The 17,986-nt window shown below is 39.9% G+C and overlaps 1 protein-coding gene across 1 annotated transcript; it reads right to left on the reverse strand.

Moving 5' to 3' along the window:
* Positions 1 to 651: 651 nt before the first annotated feature.
* btbd3b (BTB (POZ) domain containing 3b) lies at positions 652 to 13,678 on the reverse strand. Its single transcript, XM_004077476.5, has 4 exons — positions 12,785 to 13,678; positions 12,101 to 12,191; positions 5,364 to 5,482; positions 652 to 3,944 (listed from the first exon to the last, which is right to left on the reverse strand). The coding sequence occupies exons 1-4, from the start codon at positions 13,246 to 13,248 to the stop codon at positions 2,912 to 2,914; spliced, it is 1,707 nt and encodes a 568-aa protein (XP_004077524.2). The 5' UTR covers positions 13,249 to 13,678; the 3' UTR covers positions 652 to 2,911.
* Positions 13,679 to 17,986: the final 4,308 nt, after the last annotated feature.

Below are 17,986 nucleotides of genomic sequence, written 5' to 3' on the forward strand. Positions count from 1 at the left end.
TACATGCCAGTAGTTAGGGTTACCATGTGTAGATAGAAATAATTGATTCGAAAAACGGATGGCTTGTTTGTGCTCGTATATATTCATGGTTTGTGGTGCACTGTGGCCCCATGTGGATTCCTCTCTCCTCAATGTTCTGTTTTCTCGCTGTTTCTACCAATAGATTGTGAGACTAGAAGCGTGGACCAAAAAGCCCATTACCTTTCGTCAGATTGGACTGTCGTACCTTGTAAAAAAAAGTGTGTGTGTGTTGTGTTTGTGTCTGCATCTGACACCGGGATAATTCTGACTGTTAAAAAATCCATTTTGTATCGGGTTTATGACTTTTTTTGTTATTGTTTCTATTTCAAAGAAACCTTAATTTTCTGTATGTGTATCCTGATATAAAATTCACTGTCTGTTTCTGAAACATCTAGAAAAGTGGCCTCATAAAATACCTTTACTGAGACCAGAATTAAGTGAGTCATGGTTTCATGCTGGGGCTTTTTTTTTCTTGGCTTATGTATTTCTTATACAAATACAGTTTGACCACCAGAAAAGGAATCTGTGATTTTCAATCAGTGACTTAAACCACCTCAGGAGCACAGATCTCTTCATTTCTATGCATTGCCAGACTGCAACCTTACATCTTTTGAAAGATAAAGAACACAATTACCATATATACCATTTTCTTTTATTTGTATCTTCCACAATCATTCACATTCATCGGTCTTCCATCACTTCGACACATTAGGCGATCACAAACGTCAGCAGACAAGCCCATTGGTCCCTCACCTACATGAAGAACATGATGAAGCTCATGCTTCTTAACAAACCACACCAAGGCAACAGCAACCGTGTCCGGTATACGTTTGCAGGTACCTGTGATCACATTAGTAAGGTGTACTTCCCATTCAAGAGGACACAGGGTTTTTAACCAAGTGAAAAGGAAAGTCAATAAATGGAAAAGCAGCTTCTAACTCTGAATCGATCATTGATCTTTTTGCTGTAAACAAAGCGAAGGAGCAAGAACAATTAGCAGTACATTTAAGATAAACTGGAACAAAACAGCTCGTGCTGTGATTTCTGCAGACAAAGGCGGACACGTGGCTCACCTTACCTAAACAAATCATACAGTCCCTGTGTTCACTGTAAACATCACTCTTAAAGTGGCCTAACTTAAAGGATGAAAAGGGGTTTTGGTGCTTGGCAAAATTTTCTTCACTTTTGTGGCTTGTGCTCCCTAATCTAGTGCTTTGCCACACATTCTGAACACAAAGCCTCTCAAATCTAAAGCCTTAGTCACAACTGTCCTTACGGGAGGATACCGGCTGCCTGTGGGCGACAAATTGACAAACTTCTCATGCATGACAGGTGGTCCGCACGAAATATTAAGGTAGTAGACCGCTCAGTGAACCCATAGTGAGAACATCTTCATACACATCTTTCCCTATGGCATGCCTGGTTGTTGCAAAGACTTATACAACATGTAACGGTAAGTATGTTTGAAGTAGGTGAGATACAAGTGTGTCGTACAGATTTTTCAGTTTGACCACCCCCCAGACTGGGTTTAGCTCATGGTGTTCACACTAAACAAGCAGGGAGGGGCTTCTTCTTCTTCTTCTTTATCCACTGGTAACTAGTGCATGTGTGGCAACTACAGCTGAAAGAGGCTTGGTGCAAAATGTCAATGCCGTGCAAATCTTGCTTCAGGCTATTGCTTTCACAGCTCTATTCCGATATATAAAAGACTTGGTGTCAAATTATTTTGACTGGGCGCACATTATTATTTATTCGTGATCCATTTTTCCGTGAATAAAACAGGACGCCATCCATTCTTCACTACCAAATCTGAGTTCCTCACTGGTCAAAGTTCAAAGGGTTTTACTTATAAATGCAGCATGTGTTGTATGTAGAGCCTACAAATATTAGTAGAAACTTGCGTAGCTATATATGATCATAGAAGTTGTCAACGCGAAAGCCCATTTACATAGACTTTTCTTTGGAAGTGGACGCTTAAAAGAGCGTTGCTAAGTGTGGTGTGAATGTACCTTTAGAGTTTAGAAAATTAGACAATCAGAGATTTATATTCTGTGGTGAATCTTCTGGACGTCCGACAGGCACTTACGAATTATGTGCAGACCCATGTGTGCAGTATTTGAGGGCGGTCGGTAAAGGGGAAGTGTGCATACCTTACTAATGACCAGTGCGGTGTAAGGGAACAGTACGACACCATCACCCGTGCGTAATAATTGCGTGCAACTTTCGTTAGCCTTTCAAATTCATCACGATACACCTACCACATGCACAACAATGGGATGTTTTATTTTCATGGCCTCAACTGTAAGACACACCTGTGCTTGTCTCTATGACCCTTCACGTACCTGGCAACGCATAAACCCACAGGACCCATTAAGGTCAACCCCCATCCACCGTATGACTGCATGTGACTAAGGCTTTAATGGACAAGAAAAAAATAAAACTGTTGTTAAAATGGTTTTAAACAGAGCTTTAAATTTTCTGATGCTTTTGAATCCCAACAAGTTTTTCCGAACTCCAGATATAAAATCCTCATCAGGATGTGAAATATTGCTGCTGTGTCTTTCAGATCTTTGACGGAAATTAAACTTAATTTGCATTTTTATTATATAGGATATATTTATGGCCACAATTGCAGTTTTAAATACATTTACATATGTACAGATATTTACATACATGCACTTTTAGTGCTAGATATTCTTCAAGACTTTAAAACAGTTCATCTTTGTTTTTGAGAAAACTCCTAAAATAATTCATCTAATCCCATCTAAGTAGGCCATATATGAAATTGAGTCCACCTTTTACAGATCTGAGACTGTAAAAACAGAGAGGGACAGCGCAGAATGGTGTCTAAGTTTGAAGAAAAAGCCCCAGAAGATCAACATTATTGATGTCAAGCGTAAAAGATGAGCTCAGGAATCTGCCCTCCCTGCACACCGGTGCCGTTGGTGCTGTCCGAGGAGCACTGGAACTGAAACGTCACCTTACCACACTGCACCTCCGTCATTCCTTCCTGTCCAAAGTAGCTCAGCTCAATTCCATCCAGGACCACACTGGCAGTGTAGAAGGTATCGGGCTCAATTTGAACCGGATACTCAAACCACACTGGGAAGGTGTTGCTGGATCCGTCAGAGAAGTACTTGCTGTGGTTTTGCCCCAGCAGCACGCCTTGACGCTTCAGCTCTATCTTGGCGCTGTACTCTGCCGATCCGCAGCTCGATCCGTACAAGCCGAAGCCAGCGATGAAAACTCTTTTATCTACGGCAAACTGAATGCTGTCACAGCGCCCCCGATAGCGCCACTGATTGCTTCGGTAGGCACAGGACTGGAATCGGTGGCAGCGCTGGGGGGTCAGTCCCTTCCGTGGTTGACAAACAAATTCCAGCTCAGGTTTCTTAGCCGCTGTGTACCACAGGAAGACGTCGTTTGTCTCATTTAGTGTCAACACACCCGACTGAGCTGCGCCATTGGCAAAATCATCCAGCGCCATTGTTGGGATACGTATGAGGTACATCGCTTTTCCCAAAACTTTACGCTTGTTGTCGGTGGAAGAGATGAGCTCCTGTCTTTGGCACTCTGCTTCGGCCCAACTAAGCGCCGCCTCAAACACCACGATCTCTTTAGCATTCAGCGTCTCTCGCTGTAGGATGCTCTCCAGAGTCTGGGCATCAATGTCACAGAAGCCCTCTGAACGTAAAGCCAGCTCAGCCTGGGCATCAATCACCTCCCAGCAGCGTTGCGTCAGCTCCGGCTCCTCGAAAAGGCAGCTCTGGGAAAGTAACACGCAGGCATTTTTGGCACTAAGACTGGTCTCCAGGAAGTTGACGCAGGCGCGTGCCAGGTGAGGGACAATGTACTTCTTAGCAGCATACAGGGTGGCCAGCACGGTGTCAGCAGTCAGGTCAATTTCATCACAGTAAATGTATCTGTTGATGCAAACATATCAGAGTGAGAGTTAAATCATTCTGTTTATAATTTTTTTTTTTTTTTACATTTGATCAATTTGCTAAAATTTAAAAAAGAAAGAATTCACATCACAGAACTTGAACAGCATAATAAAAAAAAAGCATTTCAAATTAATTTCAGGCACATTGAACAACCCCATCAAAAAATGATGACATGACAGTGGAGGAAACCATTAAAAAAACAATGGGGACAAAATCTTTTATGGGGCTCAAAAAATATTTCAAAATCCACTAACGAACCCAAAACACACCTGTCGGGGATGTTCAAAAAACGTTTTGAAAATATTATGGGATTGGCACAGGACCTACTTTAAAGGTGGCCATTCTATGAAATTTGGAGGTTTTCACATTTTCACTCAATATGGGAAAAGAAAACTTTTATTTGATTGATCTTCACAAAATTTCCCGCATACGTCACGAGCTTGAGTCCACAATCACAACTAAAGTTTTGTTAACTTTTGACGTTGAGAAACGGCCGTCATCTTATTTTTTCCAAGATAAAATCCGTTTTAGTGCCCTCAATAAGTGCAAATTCCACCTAGAGATACTTATACTTGGGGAGAAGAAATGTTGACTTTAGAGGTTTTAGATTTTAAACAATGTTAGCTTGTCGAGCCAGCAAAAGTGACCTTCCTCAAGCTGAGCAAAATGATATAACATACAGAAATGAACATATTAGGAATGTGGGTGTGGTCAACAAAAAAATTACTGTTGCCAAGGAATTCCTAAAGTTTTCTTTTGCCGATTCTTTTAGAAATTAAATAAATCCGATCGCCATCTCCAGGTGACCAAAAATTACGATGGTTGCTATGGAGATAAAACCAACAATAAGGGACCATTTTGAAATTAATGTTTTTATTTTTTTATATATAAATTTGTCACGTACAGTTCTGACCAGGTTGCAGGGGCAGAGGGTGGGAGTGAAGAGCATGTGGCAGCTGTTTAGCCAATGAAGGCGGCTAAAAAGGCTGCGTCGAGGGTAAGGGTGAAGGTGCGGGTCATGCAGCGCTGCTCTAACCTATTCTTTATTTCTGACAAAAATAGTCTCTATTTTGATGTTGAATACATCTCTGGCTCTCTCTCTCTCATGGTGTTCAGACTAAACAAGCAGGGAGGGGTTTCTTCTTCTTCTTTTTCTTTATCCACTGTTAACTAGCGCATGTCTGCCAACTACAGCTGGAAGAGGCTTGGTGCAAAATGACACAGGAAACCAATGCCCAGAGTAAAAGGGATGATAAACTGCCAACACAAAGGCTGAAGAACAATCATGAATATGAGTTTTTAATATAAGCAGACAGAAACAAACAAGGATTATCACACATTAAAATTCTGATTGAAAGCAAGTTTTTAAAACAATTTTTAATTGAACAAAATCCTTACTTTAGCATTCCCAGAAAAGCTGCTGGTTCCACATCTGGAATATGGATCTCGTCTTTGTTTTCAGCGAGTTCCCCATAAAACATGGCGTGGAACACTGAGCTGCCCACGGCCAACACATACTGTTGAAGAAGAGAAGGACAGTCACAAATGAAAACAGGATACAGAAAAACTGCTGATTGTGTATGTCTGCAGTAAGTTTGCAGTAAGTCAGTGACTTCAATCTTTCAATGATTTGACTCATTCTGCCGAAGTGGTTAAAAAAAATTACTCAGATTTTAGACAAACAGCTGAAAGCTGTGCCATATAATCTTACCAAAATTTTTAATAGGCTTTCTTGTTGCTTTGTTCTTTCGTAGCTATTTAGTAAAAGCAACTGCAATTTTAAGCATTTATATAATAATAAAAACATCAACATTTTTTTACCTTTGAATTTTCAAAGAAAGACTGTTTCAGCCTGAAAACGATATAATTGGATAAAAAACCCTAAATCAAAAGCAATTTTGGTCTGAACTGCTATGGTCTAAAATGGATATGCTGTTTCAATTATTTTTCGTGTGCAAAAACATAATGTAAAAGTTCCTAAACTTATGAAACCACAAATTCAGACAAATGGGATTATTATGTACAAGTTATCAGAAAAACAAAGAGAGACGAACAAAATGTATTTTATGTTTTTGCTCAATTGAAATTCAAACATTTTTAACACACTTTGATTCTTGTGCGACCCCATTACAGTTACACAGATGGCTTTACATTTGACACTTCAATGCCACACGACTTCAACAGCAGGTTGAGGTTGAGATGAAATGTCAGTGCTGAGTTTGTGTTTTCAAACCAGCATCATGACTAAAAACAATTCAAGCTGTCCTAATCCAAACTATTTTGATTCATGCGGGTTTGAGTGCGGGTTCGGGTCTTGGTGCTGGTCTGGGTCTGGGTGTAGTTGGAGTGCGGGTTCGGGTCTTGGTGCTGGTCTGGGTCTGGGTGTAGTTGGAGTGCGGGTTCGGGTCTTGGTGCTGGTCTGGGTCTGGGTGTAGTTGGAGTGCGGGTTCTGGCCTTGGTGCAGGTCTGGGTCTGGGTGTTGTTGGAGTGCGGGTTCTGGCCTTGGTGCAGGTCTGGGTCTGGGTGTTGTTGGAGTGCGGGTTAAGGTCTTGGTGCTGGTCTGGGTCTGGGTGTAGTTGGAGTGCGGGTTCGGGTCTTGGTGCTGGTCTGGGTGTAGTTGTAGTGCGGGTTCGGGTCTTGGTGCTGGTCTGGGTGTAGTTGTAGTGCGGGTTCGGGTTTTGGTGCTGGTCTGGGTCTGGGTGTAGTTGGAGTGCGGGTTCGGGTCTTGGTGCTGGTCTGGGTCTGGGTGTAGTTGGAGTGCGGGTTCTGGCCTTGGTGCAGGTCTGGGTCTGGGTGTTGTTGGAGTGCGGGTTCTGGCCTTGGTGCAGGTCTGGGTCTGGGTGTTGTTGGAGTGCGGGTTCAGGTCTTGGTGCTGGTCTGGGTCTGGGTGTAGTTGGAGTGCGGGTTCGGGTCTTGGTGCTGGTCTGGGTGTAGTTGGAGTGCGGGTTCGGGTCTTGGTGCTGGTCTGGGTCTAACTTCCTTTGCTCTGTTATCCATCCCTGAAAAGCTGCTCAGCTGCTCCAGAACGGACTTTACACATACATTACTAGCGTCAATTCACAACAAATGTCCTCAGCTTTGACCAGTTGTGTGTTGACAGTGATTGTTGTGTTGGAACAGAGTTTCAGTTTTGTCCCTTTGTGTTAGCTTTTTGTGTGTTGTACATGTCAACTGTGTTTTAAAAGTGAGAATGTCTTGTGTAGTTTGCAAAGATAATGACCTTGAGGTGAAAAAGTTGCGTTGTTTTTAACCCTTGTGCTATCCTGGGCACTTTATGTTGGGAGTGGGGTCATCTAGACCCACTAGACAGTGCGCTGAAACTTTTTTCTTCAATGATTTGTGATCTTCACTGGTGTCCATGGATTACATGAAATCTTTCCACCTTTATCCACCTTTGTCCTGGTGGGGAAACACGTCAATGGAAGGGTGGGGTCATCTAAGATAACACAAGGGTTAAAGATTCCTGGCTGTTCCACATTTCTTCTGTCTTGTTTAATACTTAACTATTATTGATTGATGAGATCCAACAAATGTAGAACTCTCCTCACATTCTGTCTAATACTAAAGCAGCAGTTACATACCGGTAAATTTGTTTTATATATATATCTGTTTAGAAATTACCCCTGAATGAAACTGTAGCTCCTTTAGGATTTACAGTCAGGCATTGACTTCCTAGAGTATTCTGTAGCCATTGAAATGTATTTAAGTCATCGAGGTATTTTATCTCTGTTCTGGTTCCCCTGAGGCAGATTGCTAGTCCCAGAACAAAGTGTTACAAAAGTTTTGTTTGCCAGAATTCATGGCTTTTCCAGTGTATGATGAAATAAGATGCAACTCTAAAAGTTCTCTGTAATTTGCTATTTACAGTGCAGAAACTGAACATGGCTCTTCTCTGGTTTTGTGTTTTTTTTGTGTGTGTGCACTGCTACCGCGTAGGAGGGTCTAAGGGCAGGGATGTCCAGTTTTAGTTTAGTTAGTTCAGTTTAGAATCTTTCTATTGAATTGTGTGTGTTCATGATCCTTTTGATTTTATGTTTTACACTACATTTATCTGCACAAAGCCCATCGAGACGACTGTTGTTGGGATTTTGGGCTTTACAAATAAAATAAAATAAAATTGAATTGAATTGAACTGCTTTAATTTGATAGTATTTTTTTGTCTTTCCTGTCTGACTGTCATGTCTGCTTCCTGGTTTTTATCCCATCGGTCTTTATGCTCCAGATATTACTGTGATTTTAACCAGTTAATGCATCATCTGATTGTTTTCCACCGTTTTATTTATTCAAGCTGCTTTTGGCACTCAAATACTTTATCCGAACAATTTGCACTAAAATATAAACATCTGTTGAAATATTTCTTCCTTTGTGTAAAGATCACATGCCGGTCATGCCAGTTGTGTTTTTGCTTTTGGTTCATCTAGAGGACGTTTTGCTGCAGTTTTCAGTTTCTTCTCAGGAACCGAAGCAAATTATTCTGCACCTTTTCTTTCTTTGTGAACAAACACAGCTTTGACCTCTAAAAAAATTGGAAAACTCATCAAATGTAACAAGACGCCTCAGGTTTGGTAAAAGAAATACTACAACAAAAAGATGACTGTTACATCACCATGGCAACCTTGTGACGGTCAAGATGGCAAACATTTTCATGTAAAGAGTCAACACATTCTCATTCCAACTCGTCATATATGGATGCATGGGTAAGCCCCCCCCGTATCACATATTGACCTTTTGGGTGAGGCTAACTCGTTGTTTTTAGATGTGCTGCCTGCTCCGATGAGATTATTTTGCTCAAGTAATAACACAATAATAATAACATTAATAAAGAGAACAGAAAAGAAAAGACAAAAATAAAAAGTAGGGGTGGGATTATATAAGTTCGCTTCTTCCCACTCCTTTTCAAGCAATAAATCAAGCTCTACTTAACTTTAGTTAATTATCTATATTTAATTAAGCAAATGTGATTTAAGTGACTTTTTGTTTTGTTTTATTTTTTGTCTTTTTAAACTATGCATTTCAACATTTCTGTAATGATTTTGATAAATATGTGTAATTTCTTTCATTGCTTTGACTACAATGCTTGAAATAAATCAATAAATCAAATCAAATAAAAAGTATTTTTCCTTTTCCTCATATAGTCTGAAAGCAGCGTTCGATGGCGTTGCTTTCATTTAAAATAGTCTACATTCTTGGTATGTAAAGCAGAAATTAAATGAAATTGTTGTCAAGGTTGAAACTGTAAATCAATCCCCAGCGTTTCGGGACCTCTTATTTTTAGCATGTCAAAAACGATGAGTTGGGCTCACCCTCAAAACACAGAGGGTCTCTACCATGGACAGTAAATGAGAACTGGGCTGAACAACCCCTCCTCCCTCGCATTCCAAGCAGGAAGTACCTGCTGGTCCCAAAAAGCCGATATCCTATTGATTTCTATAGAGAAATAAACAGCTGTCTCAGTCATTATGTTCGTCAGAATAACAATTGCTGCTCTGATATCTTTTTATTTACATTTTCTTGCTAATCCTAATTTTTTTCACAAAATTTTAGCGAGCTTCAGTACACACCTTCCCATTCACCTTCCCATTCATTTGAATGAGAAGGTGTGTCCAAACTTATGGTCTGTACTGTATTTAAGTTATAAAGTGACCAATCAGATGACTCAATAAAAGTATGTTGCCTCGCGTCGAAAGTTCGAAGCTTTAAGTTAACAGATTCTCCCATGCCCGCTTTTAGTGTTAGGGGTGTGGCCTTCTAATCTTCTCACTCCTGATTGGAGAGAGTGGTTGTCATAAAAAATGAATACAGACCAATCACAGCTTACTGAGGACATCTGGTTCCAACATGGCGACAGACATGGCCACTGAATTGACTTCAACTGGAACTGGAAACAAAGTATTTTCTACGGGCAACGTTACACCCAATTCACCCAGTTACATTACACAAACAATGATCCCTACCCATGCGTCCATTTATGACGAGTTAGTGTGACGACGTGTTGAAAGAGCTGAAAAGTTGGATACGATGATTCTTACTAACCAAGCATAGAAAAGCTTGGAAAATATTCAAGTGAATCTACAACTTCATCTTTTGTTGTATAACCTTTGGAGATATGGACTTCAAAACTCAAACCATCTACCTGTGGCTTACCTGCTTACAGACTTGTACATAGTGTATCCAATCTATACAGAACTTTATGTAAAGGCTGTCGCTAACTTATCATTTGTAAACATCAGCAGTGAAGAAAATCAGCACATGTGTTCTCAGGCTCATGAATTTATAACTCAGACTCTGCAGAGCCAAGTTTGAAAGCTTAAAGTCAAAGACAGTTGGAGAAATTCCCTCCTTTTAAAGGACTGACAGCACAGTTTGGGTTCAGCATCACTCCAAACTAAAATAACCTCCCATCTGGTCTATAAAACACAACTCCACTCTCAGGTCAAACGTCTCTAACAGCAAAGCAGCAAAGATCTGGGCTTGTTTTATGCCCAAAGCCTCCAATCGACATGACCAGCAGGAACTTCTTTCTCATTACAGTATTCAAGAGAACATTCTGTGATCACATGTGTGGCGGAAACTGGGTCACACTACAGGAAATTATGAAACTCCGGCTTGTCCATGAAATATATCGTGAATGCAGACGCACAGAGTTTTTCCAAGAAAAGGTTTTGAATTTCAGCTTCATTTTAGGAAAATCAGTGAATGTCTAATATTTTATGGACTAGAAAGGTATCTAATTTAACCTTATTAAAAGAATATACACCAAATTTTAAGACAAATAATCAGATTTTTGTCAGTTGTATACTTAGAAAAGTTTTAGTTGTACGTAATCTAACAACTTCTTCCTTTACTGAGTCATTGTTTTCAGGGGACTTCTCATATTTTACAAACCTGAATGATTTGATTTATTTAAAACAAATATTTTTTAATAGTATTTTGCATTTTTTTTAAAGTGGTACAAAGATACAGATTTAGGAAAGTGCATCTTCCTCCCATTATTGTACCACTCATTCAAACTACATAAACTAAATTCTTTCAGTAGAAAATATAATTCAAAACTGCATACAGTAAGGGGTCAAATCACAAAATATTCCAACAATAGTGACGTCTAATTTCTCCATATTGCTCAAGAAGGGCATAAAAATATTGTGAACAACCCATCGCGAAAAAAACTATTTTCTCAAATGGTATAAGAGATCATTGGCCCACATCTTAAAGGAAATTGCTCTTTCCATATAGAAAGTACTAGTCTCCTGGCAATCATGGTCCCAAATATAATCAGATTTTATACTCTCTGCTACAGTAGAATATTGACTGACAGAAGCAATTTGATTTTACACAGGACCAAAACATATGTGACATTGGGGCTGTTGATTGTTTGCATTGATGACAAATGGGATTAATACTGGGAATGTACAAGATTTTTTTCAGAACAGTGTTATCGACGTACAATCTTGAATTGAATAAACATAACTTAAGGAGGAATGTATTCTATCGAGAGCTTTTTCACAGATCTCCTTAGAGATACTTAAATCCAAGTCCTCTTCCCATTGGGGAACAAAGTGTTAAAAGAATTATTAGAATTATTAGTGCTGGTTTTTGTTTTGTTTTGTAGATTTTTCCAAACGGTCCCCTGAAACTGAGTGGGGGGGGGGAGGTATTACTTCATACAGTTTATCCTCTACTAGCAATGCCTCCATTCACGAAAAGCTTTGTCTGTAGTTGAAGGTATAAACCAGTGATTTTATCAACAGTGGTACATGTTGATTGGTTCTTGAGGGAAAATACTTGTCTCCAAATTTTAGGAATGTTTCACATTGGGATTTGAAGCTTAAATTCAACATTGATTTTAGGGGGTATATGTTGTGTTTTTTAAAGATTTTAAGGTACAGAGGGAAAGCGGGAACAAAGGACATCCTGTTGGATTCTCCTTCACCCGTTCTCTCTCAGCCTCATTTACATAAATAATTGAGGACTGTCTCAAAAAAGACACATGGTGTGGAAGTGGAGCACAAAGGACTTCACCTCCACACCCCGCAGGTATGAAGAAGAGCATATTTGTGCTGAGATTTGTTGTTGGTTTGTTTTATTTCTGTGATTTTCTTCTTGTTTGGCGGAGTTTTTTCTGGACGAATGCTTACTCTGTGCCCCGGCAGCCGCTGAGTCCTCCCAGGCTGACCCACCACGAAATGAACATCTGCCATCAGTTCATTGTTGAACATCACAGAGTTTCTGAAGACAGGAGGGGAGAAAAATATATTTAGATAAATGTTTAAAAGGATAAATGTGAGCAAAATGTAGTATTTCTGGGTCAAAATCCTGTTTTAGGTCTACTTTGAACTTCCTTGTGGAAACCAACTTTTTTTTTTTTTGCACAGAACTCTCAAACATAAACAAGACATTGGAGACTGGGGAAAATCCCAACTGGGTTTCATAATAAAGCTGTTTTTATGTATTATTGAGCAGTTGAACATGACACAGGGGCGGGTAAGCCCCCCTGGTTGTTCTGGAAGGACAACAAAGCAGAAAGCACTCGTCTTGTCCTGGACAGCTTTTCCTGAAAGGCCAAGGTAAATAAATTTTCTTTTGGTTGAGGTCGACCTCTGCTTGCTGTGTATTTCAAACACACTTGCTGCCTGTCCGCTCCCTGTTATGTCAGAGCGTGCAGAGGGAGGTGGAAACGGAGGTACCCCCAACAGACTGAGGACACAAAAACACCTTCCTGCTTTAGCGCACAAAAACCTAGCAGTTTGGGATTTATTCTAAAAAATGTGCTAGTATTCTTGTAGTTGGACTCCTAACTCATCAGAGACGGCCGGACTTACCTTTCTCGAATGGTTGAGTAGAGTCCCTGCCAGTTGCAGTTCTGAACAGTGTTGTTATTGTTGAGGTTTTGCTGCTGGTACTGTTGCACCGTGGTGCTAGATGCTGACTTTTTGGTGGGGAAGATGTCCGCTGCCATCTTCTTCTTCTTCTTGCTCCTCAGAGTTATTATCTCATAGCAGACTGGGGGCAGCTTGGAGCTGCCACTGGCATTCCCTTTCTTTGAGCTTTTACTCGACTTGCTTTTTACCGACTCTGGAAGCATTAAGAAGAAAGTCAGACATTTCATGTTCCTTCCCTTGGCATCGACCATGAGTGTGTTCAACTGCTGAGCAGTGGGAGTGTGTGCGGAGAAGACATCCACCAGAAGCAGGAAGGTGTGTTGGGGGGGTTGGGGGGGGGGCGGGAACAGCGCAGTACACAGAGATCCTGTAGAGCTTGGAAGTACAGAAACGGATCTTCTCATGTATTTGTCAGTCTTCTGAAGGTTCGGGCTGGCGAGCTGATGGAGCTACTCCTGTGTGAAGTTTGATTTGCTGACGAGAGGCTCCTGGGGTTCCCATCCCTGCTTGTCCAGAGTGATGAGATCAGCTCCTCAGATCAGTTTTTTCTCCTCCTCTGTCTCTCTCAGGTTGCCCTGACAGCTCCAGATTTAGTACAACTGCAGTGGAGCTGAGGCGGCAGCGTTCACTCGGGTCCTTTCATTTTGCATCCTCAGCCCCCCCTGAGCGTTTCGTCTCTTTCCGCCCGTCTTCATCTGTGACTTGATCTTTTCCTCTCCACAGCCCGCCGCTTCTCCGTCCTTTCCTCTGCGCGATGCTGTGGATGCTGCGCTGCTCGATCTGCTGACTACAGAGGTTGAATAGGAGAGAGCGCAGAGGAGATGGAGAGCCCCCGCCTCCCCGCCCCATTTCAGCACAATTTACAGCTCTCCCCCCGTGAGCAGCCAATGACATCCAACAGCTTTCATGATTGGCTAATGAAGCCTGGTGAAGCACATGCTCGAATATGTAAGAAGACATGCGGTTTTAATTGGCAAATCCAATGAGAATGATATATATTTATCCACAGTTTGGCTTCAGCGTTTCCTCTGCATTTCACTTTATTCTGCTGCAAATGCAGAATTTGTCAAGAAGATATCCAACACATTCAATTGTGTTTAAAAAAAACGTATTATAGTAACAGACACTGTTTATGGAGCTTAGACAACAACAAAAATGAGATGACATCAGAGCAGGAGAAACCATCAAAAAGATGTCTTAGGGATAAAAAGAAAATATTTCGAAATCCACTGATGAAACCAAAAACAACATGTCGCAGATATCCACAGGAAAGTTTGCCAATTATTATGGGATGGCTGCGAAACCTACGTTTTTGCAGCCATATTTTGGCAAAAGTGTGAAATTTGCAGATGGAAAAAAAAAACGTGGGTTTGAGTGAGCTTCGTGAAATTTTACACACACGCCATCAGGTTAAGTACAATCACAGCAAAGTTTTTTTTATTTTTTTTGACCCCGAAAAAGAGGCCTTCAAAGAAAAAAAACGGTGGTACCTTCTACAAATTTAAAAACTCCTACTTGGGATTTCGATCTGTTGCATCGAGAAACTACCTGTGGAAAAATGTTGGATATAGAAGTTGTCGATTTTTAAAGGCGGTGCTGTGGCGAGCTCGCAAAAGAGATTTTTTCCTGTTGCTCACACATTTTTCACTGAAATATTGTTAAAAATGAAATACATGAATCGTTGGCGCAAGCTGTACAAATCGATATGACAGACGATGCCAACATGTTGGGAATGTGGGCGTGGTTAGCAAAAATATCAGTTGCCAAGAAAATAATATATATGTAGTTGTAGAGTTAGATAAGGTGATTCTTCTCTAAGAATTCTGGTACATGGCCTGTCCGTCCTGGGGGAGGATCCACGTTGGCACCCCTGTGGTTTCTTCTGTTTTTCTGTTAGAAGTTTTTCCGTACTGCGAAGGAGGGTCTAAGGGCAGGGATGCCCAGTTTAGTTTAGCCATTACCTTGAATTCAATTGAATTCAATTAAAATCCCAAAATGTTGTTTTGCTCATTCTTCTAAAAATGATATAAATCCGATCGTCACCCCCAGGACACCAAAAAATAAAATGGTTGCCATGGAAAACCAACAGAAAAATGCCATTTTGAAAAAAGTGTTGTTTTTTTTATCAGTTTGTCATGTGCAGGCCTGACAGGGCAGCAGGGGCAGAGTGAGGGGCGTGTAGTGAGGGCGAGTCAAAGGGGGCTGTTAATGTGGGGGCAGGTAATGCCAAAGAGCCACACAACGCCAGTAGGCTTGCTAGTTTAATTATTTATATCTGTTTTCTCTTGGGATTCCAATTGCTGCATCATTTGGTGTTCAGGGATTTAAATATGCAAAAACAGTTTTGCCTCGTCGATATTGGCTCTGATGAAAGACCCAAATTATATATATTTTTTTAGCGACAGGTTTGGTGCTTGACGCAGCCTGTTAAAATCTTGATCCATTGCTTTTATTATCGCGTTGCATCGTCAATATCCTGTGATTTTTTTTTTTTTTATTCAAGGTGAAAACAACCCCGAGGGTGGAAATTCTGTGTTTCACACAAGGACACTCCAAATTGCTGATGTTGTAAAAATCAAACCATTCCACCTGAAGGGCGTTCACTTATCGCGTGTTCTCTATAAAATATGGCTCAAATGTTTATAAATGCATCTCTGCATGCAGCACCGTATTTTTGCAGCAAAATAAAACCGACAAAATTGGCAGGATAATGTAAGTGAATCCAGTGGAAGTCTTCCTTCAGCCTCTGTGACAATATCGATTTTTCCATGAGCCTTAATTAACTGTCTCAGTGTTTTGCTGTGCTGAGGAGCATTACCCCACTAAGCCCTCTGATACAGTGGATGCTGCAGAACAGAGAAACTTGCTATGGCAACATAGAGCCAACATTACAGGGCACCATACTCTGAAATTGCAGGCCACTAGAGATGTTACCCTGGTAACCACATCCACAAGCAACATCAGAAGAAGAACGTATTATGCAGGGATAAAAACAATGATGACGTAAAAGGCTAAATTGTTTTTGTCTTGGAAGGATTTTTTTTTATTCCCTATAAAGTGTCACTACTTCTACACTTTAATTAAATTGTAATGCTGACAACATGACAAGAGGTGGCAAATTGAATTAGAATTAATACAATTAAATCATCAGTTTTGTGATTTGTCTTATCATGGTGTTGCAGGAGGCTACAGCATTTGATAAATAGGATGTCATCATATATCACAGTCAATGGCTTAATTGCATTTTCCTAATGGTTCATCAGCAGAAAATGTAATCTTGTTATTCACACATTGAGAGGTGGGAGTGAGCGAAGGAAGTAATGATAGTGTTGTCACACCGTCAACAGCACCTTTGTCTCACACTTTGTCATCGTGTAGTCGCACATTTGCACAGAAGAGGGAAAACATTAGAGCAAGTGCAGTTTCACAGCAGTGAGATGCTGAAAGAACCAGAAAACACAGACGCTTTAGAAAAAACTCAAGATTTAGGCCTAAATAAAGCCTGAGTCACAACTCTATCAAACTTGGAAGGCCCATAGAGCAAAAATGTCCATACACCTTATTCACTACGGACATGCCGTGGGAAACAGGTTGTAGGGAACACAAATACAACATGAACAATTTACAACACATGATTTTAAGTACAAAAGTAAAAAAAAAGCATTTTTTTAACTTGCTGCACATTTTCTGCCCTGAGGTGGATTATCATTCCACTAGGGGCAGTAGAGGGTCTTTTCCTGCTCATATAAAAATACTGCTCCCGTGAAATCTCAAAAAAACTTTTGACAGGAAAAGTTGTGCTAATTTTCAACACTACTGACTACCTGACTGTATTGAAAGAATTTTGATTTGATTTGAAAGGTTTTATTTCAAGCAATCAAATATGAATAATACATAACAAAACATTACAATCATCAGTCATACATTCATAGAATGACGTATCAAACTTAGGATAAATAGACATAAACTTAAGTATTGCTTGAAAGGGAGTGGAAGGAAGCAATTTATAAAATCCCACCCCTGTTCTACCGTAACCATTTTATAACATCACTTATCATTATTCGGTTCACAACTCTTTTCAGACGGAATTAGGAATCTTTAGGTATTAATAAAGCACATAACCAAGATGAATTGCTTAATTATTATGTAAAAAATAAACATAAAAATCATGTATATGATTATAAATTAATTTTATATCAGTATAATAGACATAACACTCTTTCAAAAATCTTCACAACATAAACTGATCAAGTATCAAAAGTTACAAATATGTGCAAATTATGCTTCAGTAGGAAAAATCATGAATGCAAAATGTGTTGATTATTATTATTTTTATGACACATGTTAAAAATGTGTGGATAATAATTGAGATAGCGGGTTAATAAGGTCCTTCTTTTTTCTGAATATTCATGTCCATATTTTTGCGTCTTAAAATAACATTATTGTGAGCAAAACCTACCAAACATAACTGATACTATCTATACATCATAAAAAATATGTAGTAAAAATGTTTCTTGTGGATTTCATCAAAGGTTGAAAAACTTAATTAAATTTTTTTTTTATAGGTTTTTGTCAATTCTCACATGTAGTGGGTTTCAGGGTTAGAGTTTTTCCCCAAATCAAATCAAATCAAATCAAAGTTTGTTAACATAGTACATTTTATAGAAAAGGTAACACAAAGTACTAAACTCATAGTATATTCTGACAGTACAGTTTGTACATGTGGGTCCTATTACAATGCTCTGTGTTGTGTGTAAACTTCAAAAAGGTGAAGTTAAAAGGCAAAAGACGTCCAGCTGTGCCTTTGTTGATTGCTTCTTGATGAATACCTTTATCTTGAAAGTCATTATGACTGGACTGCCCCCCCCCCCCCATCCTGTGAGAAGTGATGGGGGGGAGGGGGGTAGATTACTTGCAGGGCTGGATGAAGTTCAGGTTAAGTTAAACGTGTTAAGTCAAATGTGACTGAAGGAGTGCAATAAAGACTACTGACACATTTTGTCAGGGTCTGTTTATGCTCACGTGGCATTCTGAATCTAAGTACACTATTTTTACTGTCTTAATTGATTAATTAATCTACTTTTTTTTATTAAGTGTGGATGTTTTTATGCTTCATTTTTGCATTTCTGGAAAACAACATTC

This window comes from Oryzias latipes, chromosome 15 (assembly GCF_053564925.1).
Source record: "Oryzias latipes strain Hd-rR chromosome 15, Olatipes_Hd-rR_3.1".
Classification (NCBI taxonomy): domain Eukaryota; kingdom Metazoa; phylum Chordata; class Actinopteri; order Beloniformes; family Adrianichthyidae; genus Oryzias; species Oryzias latipes.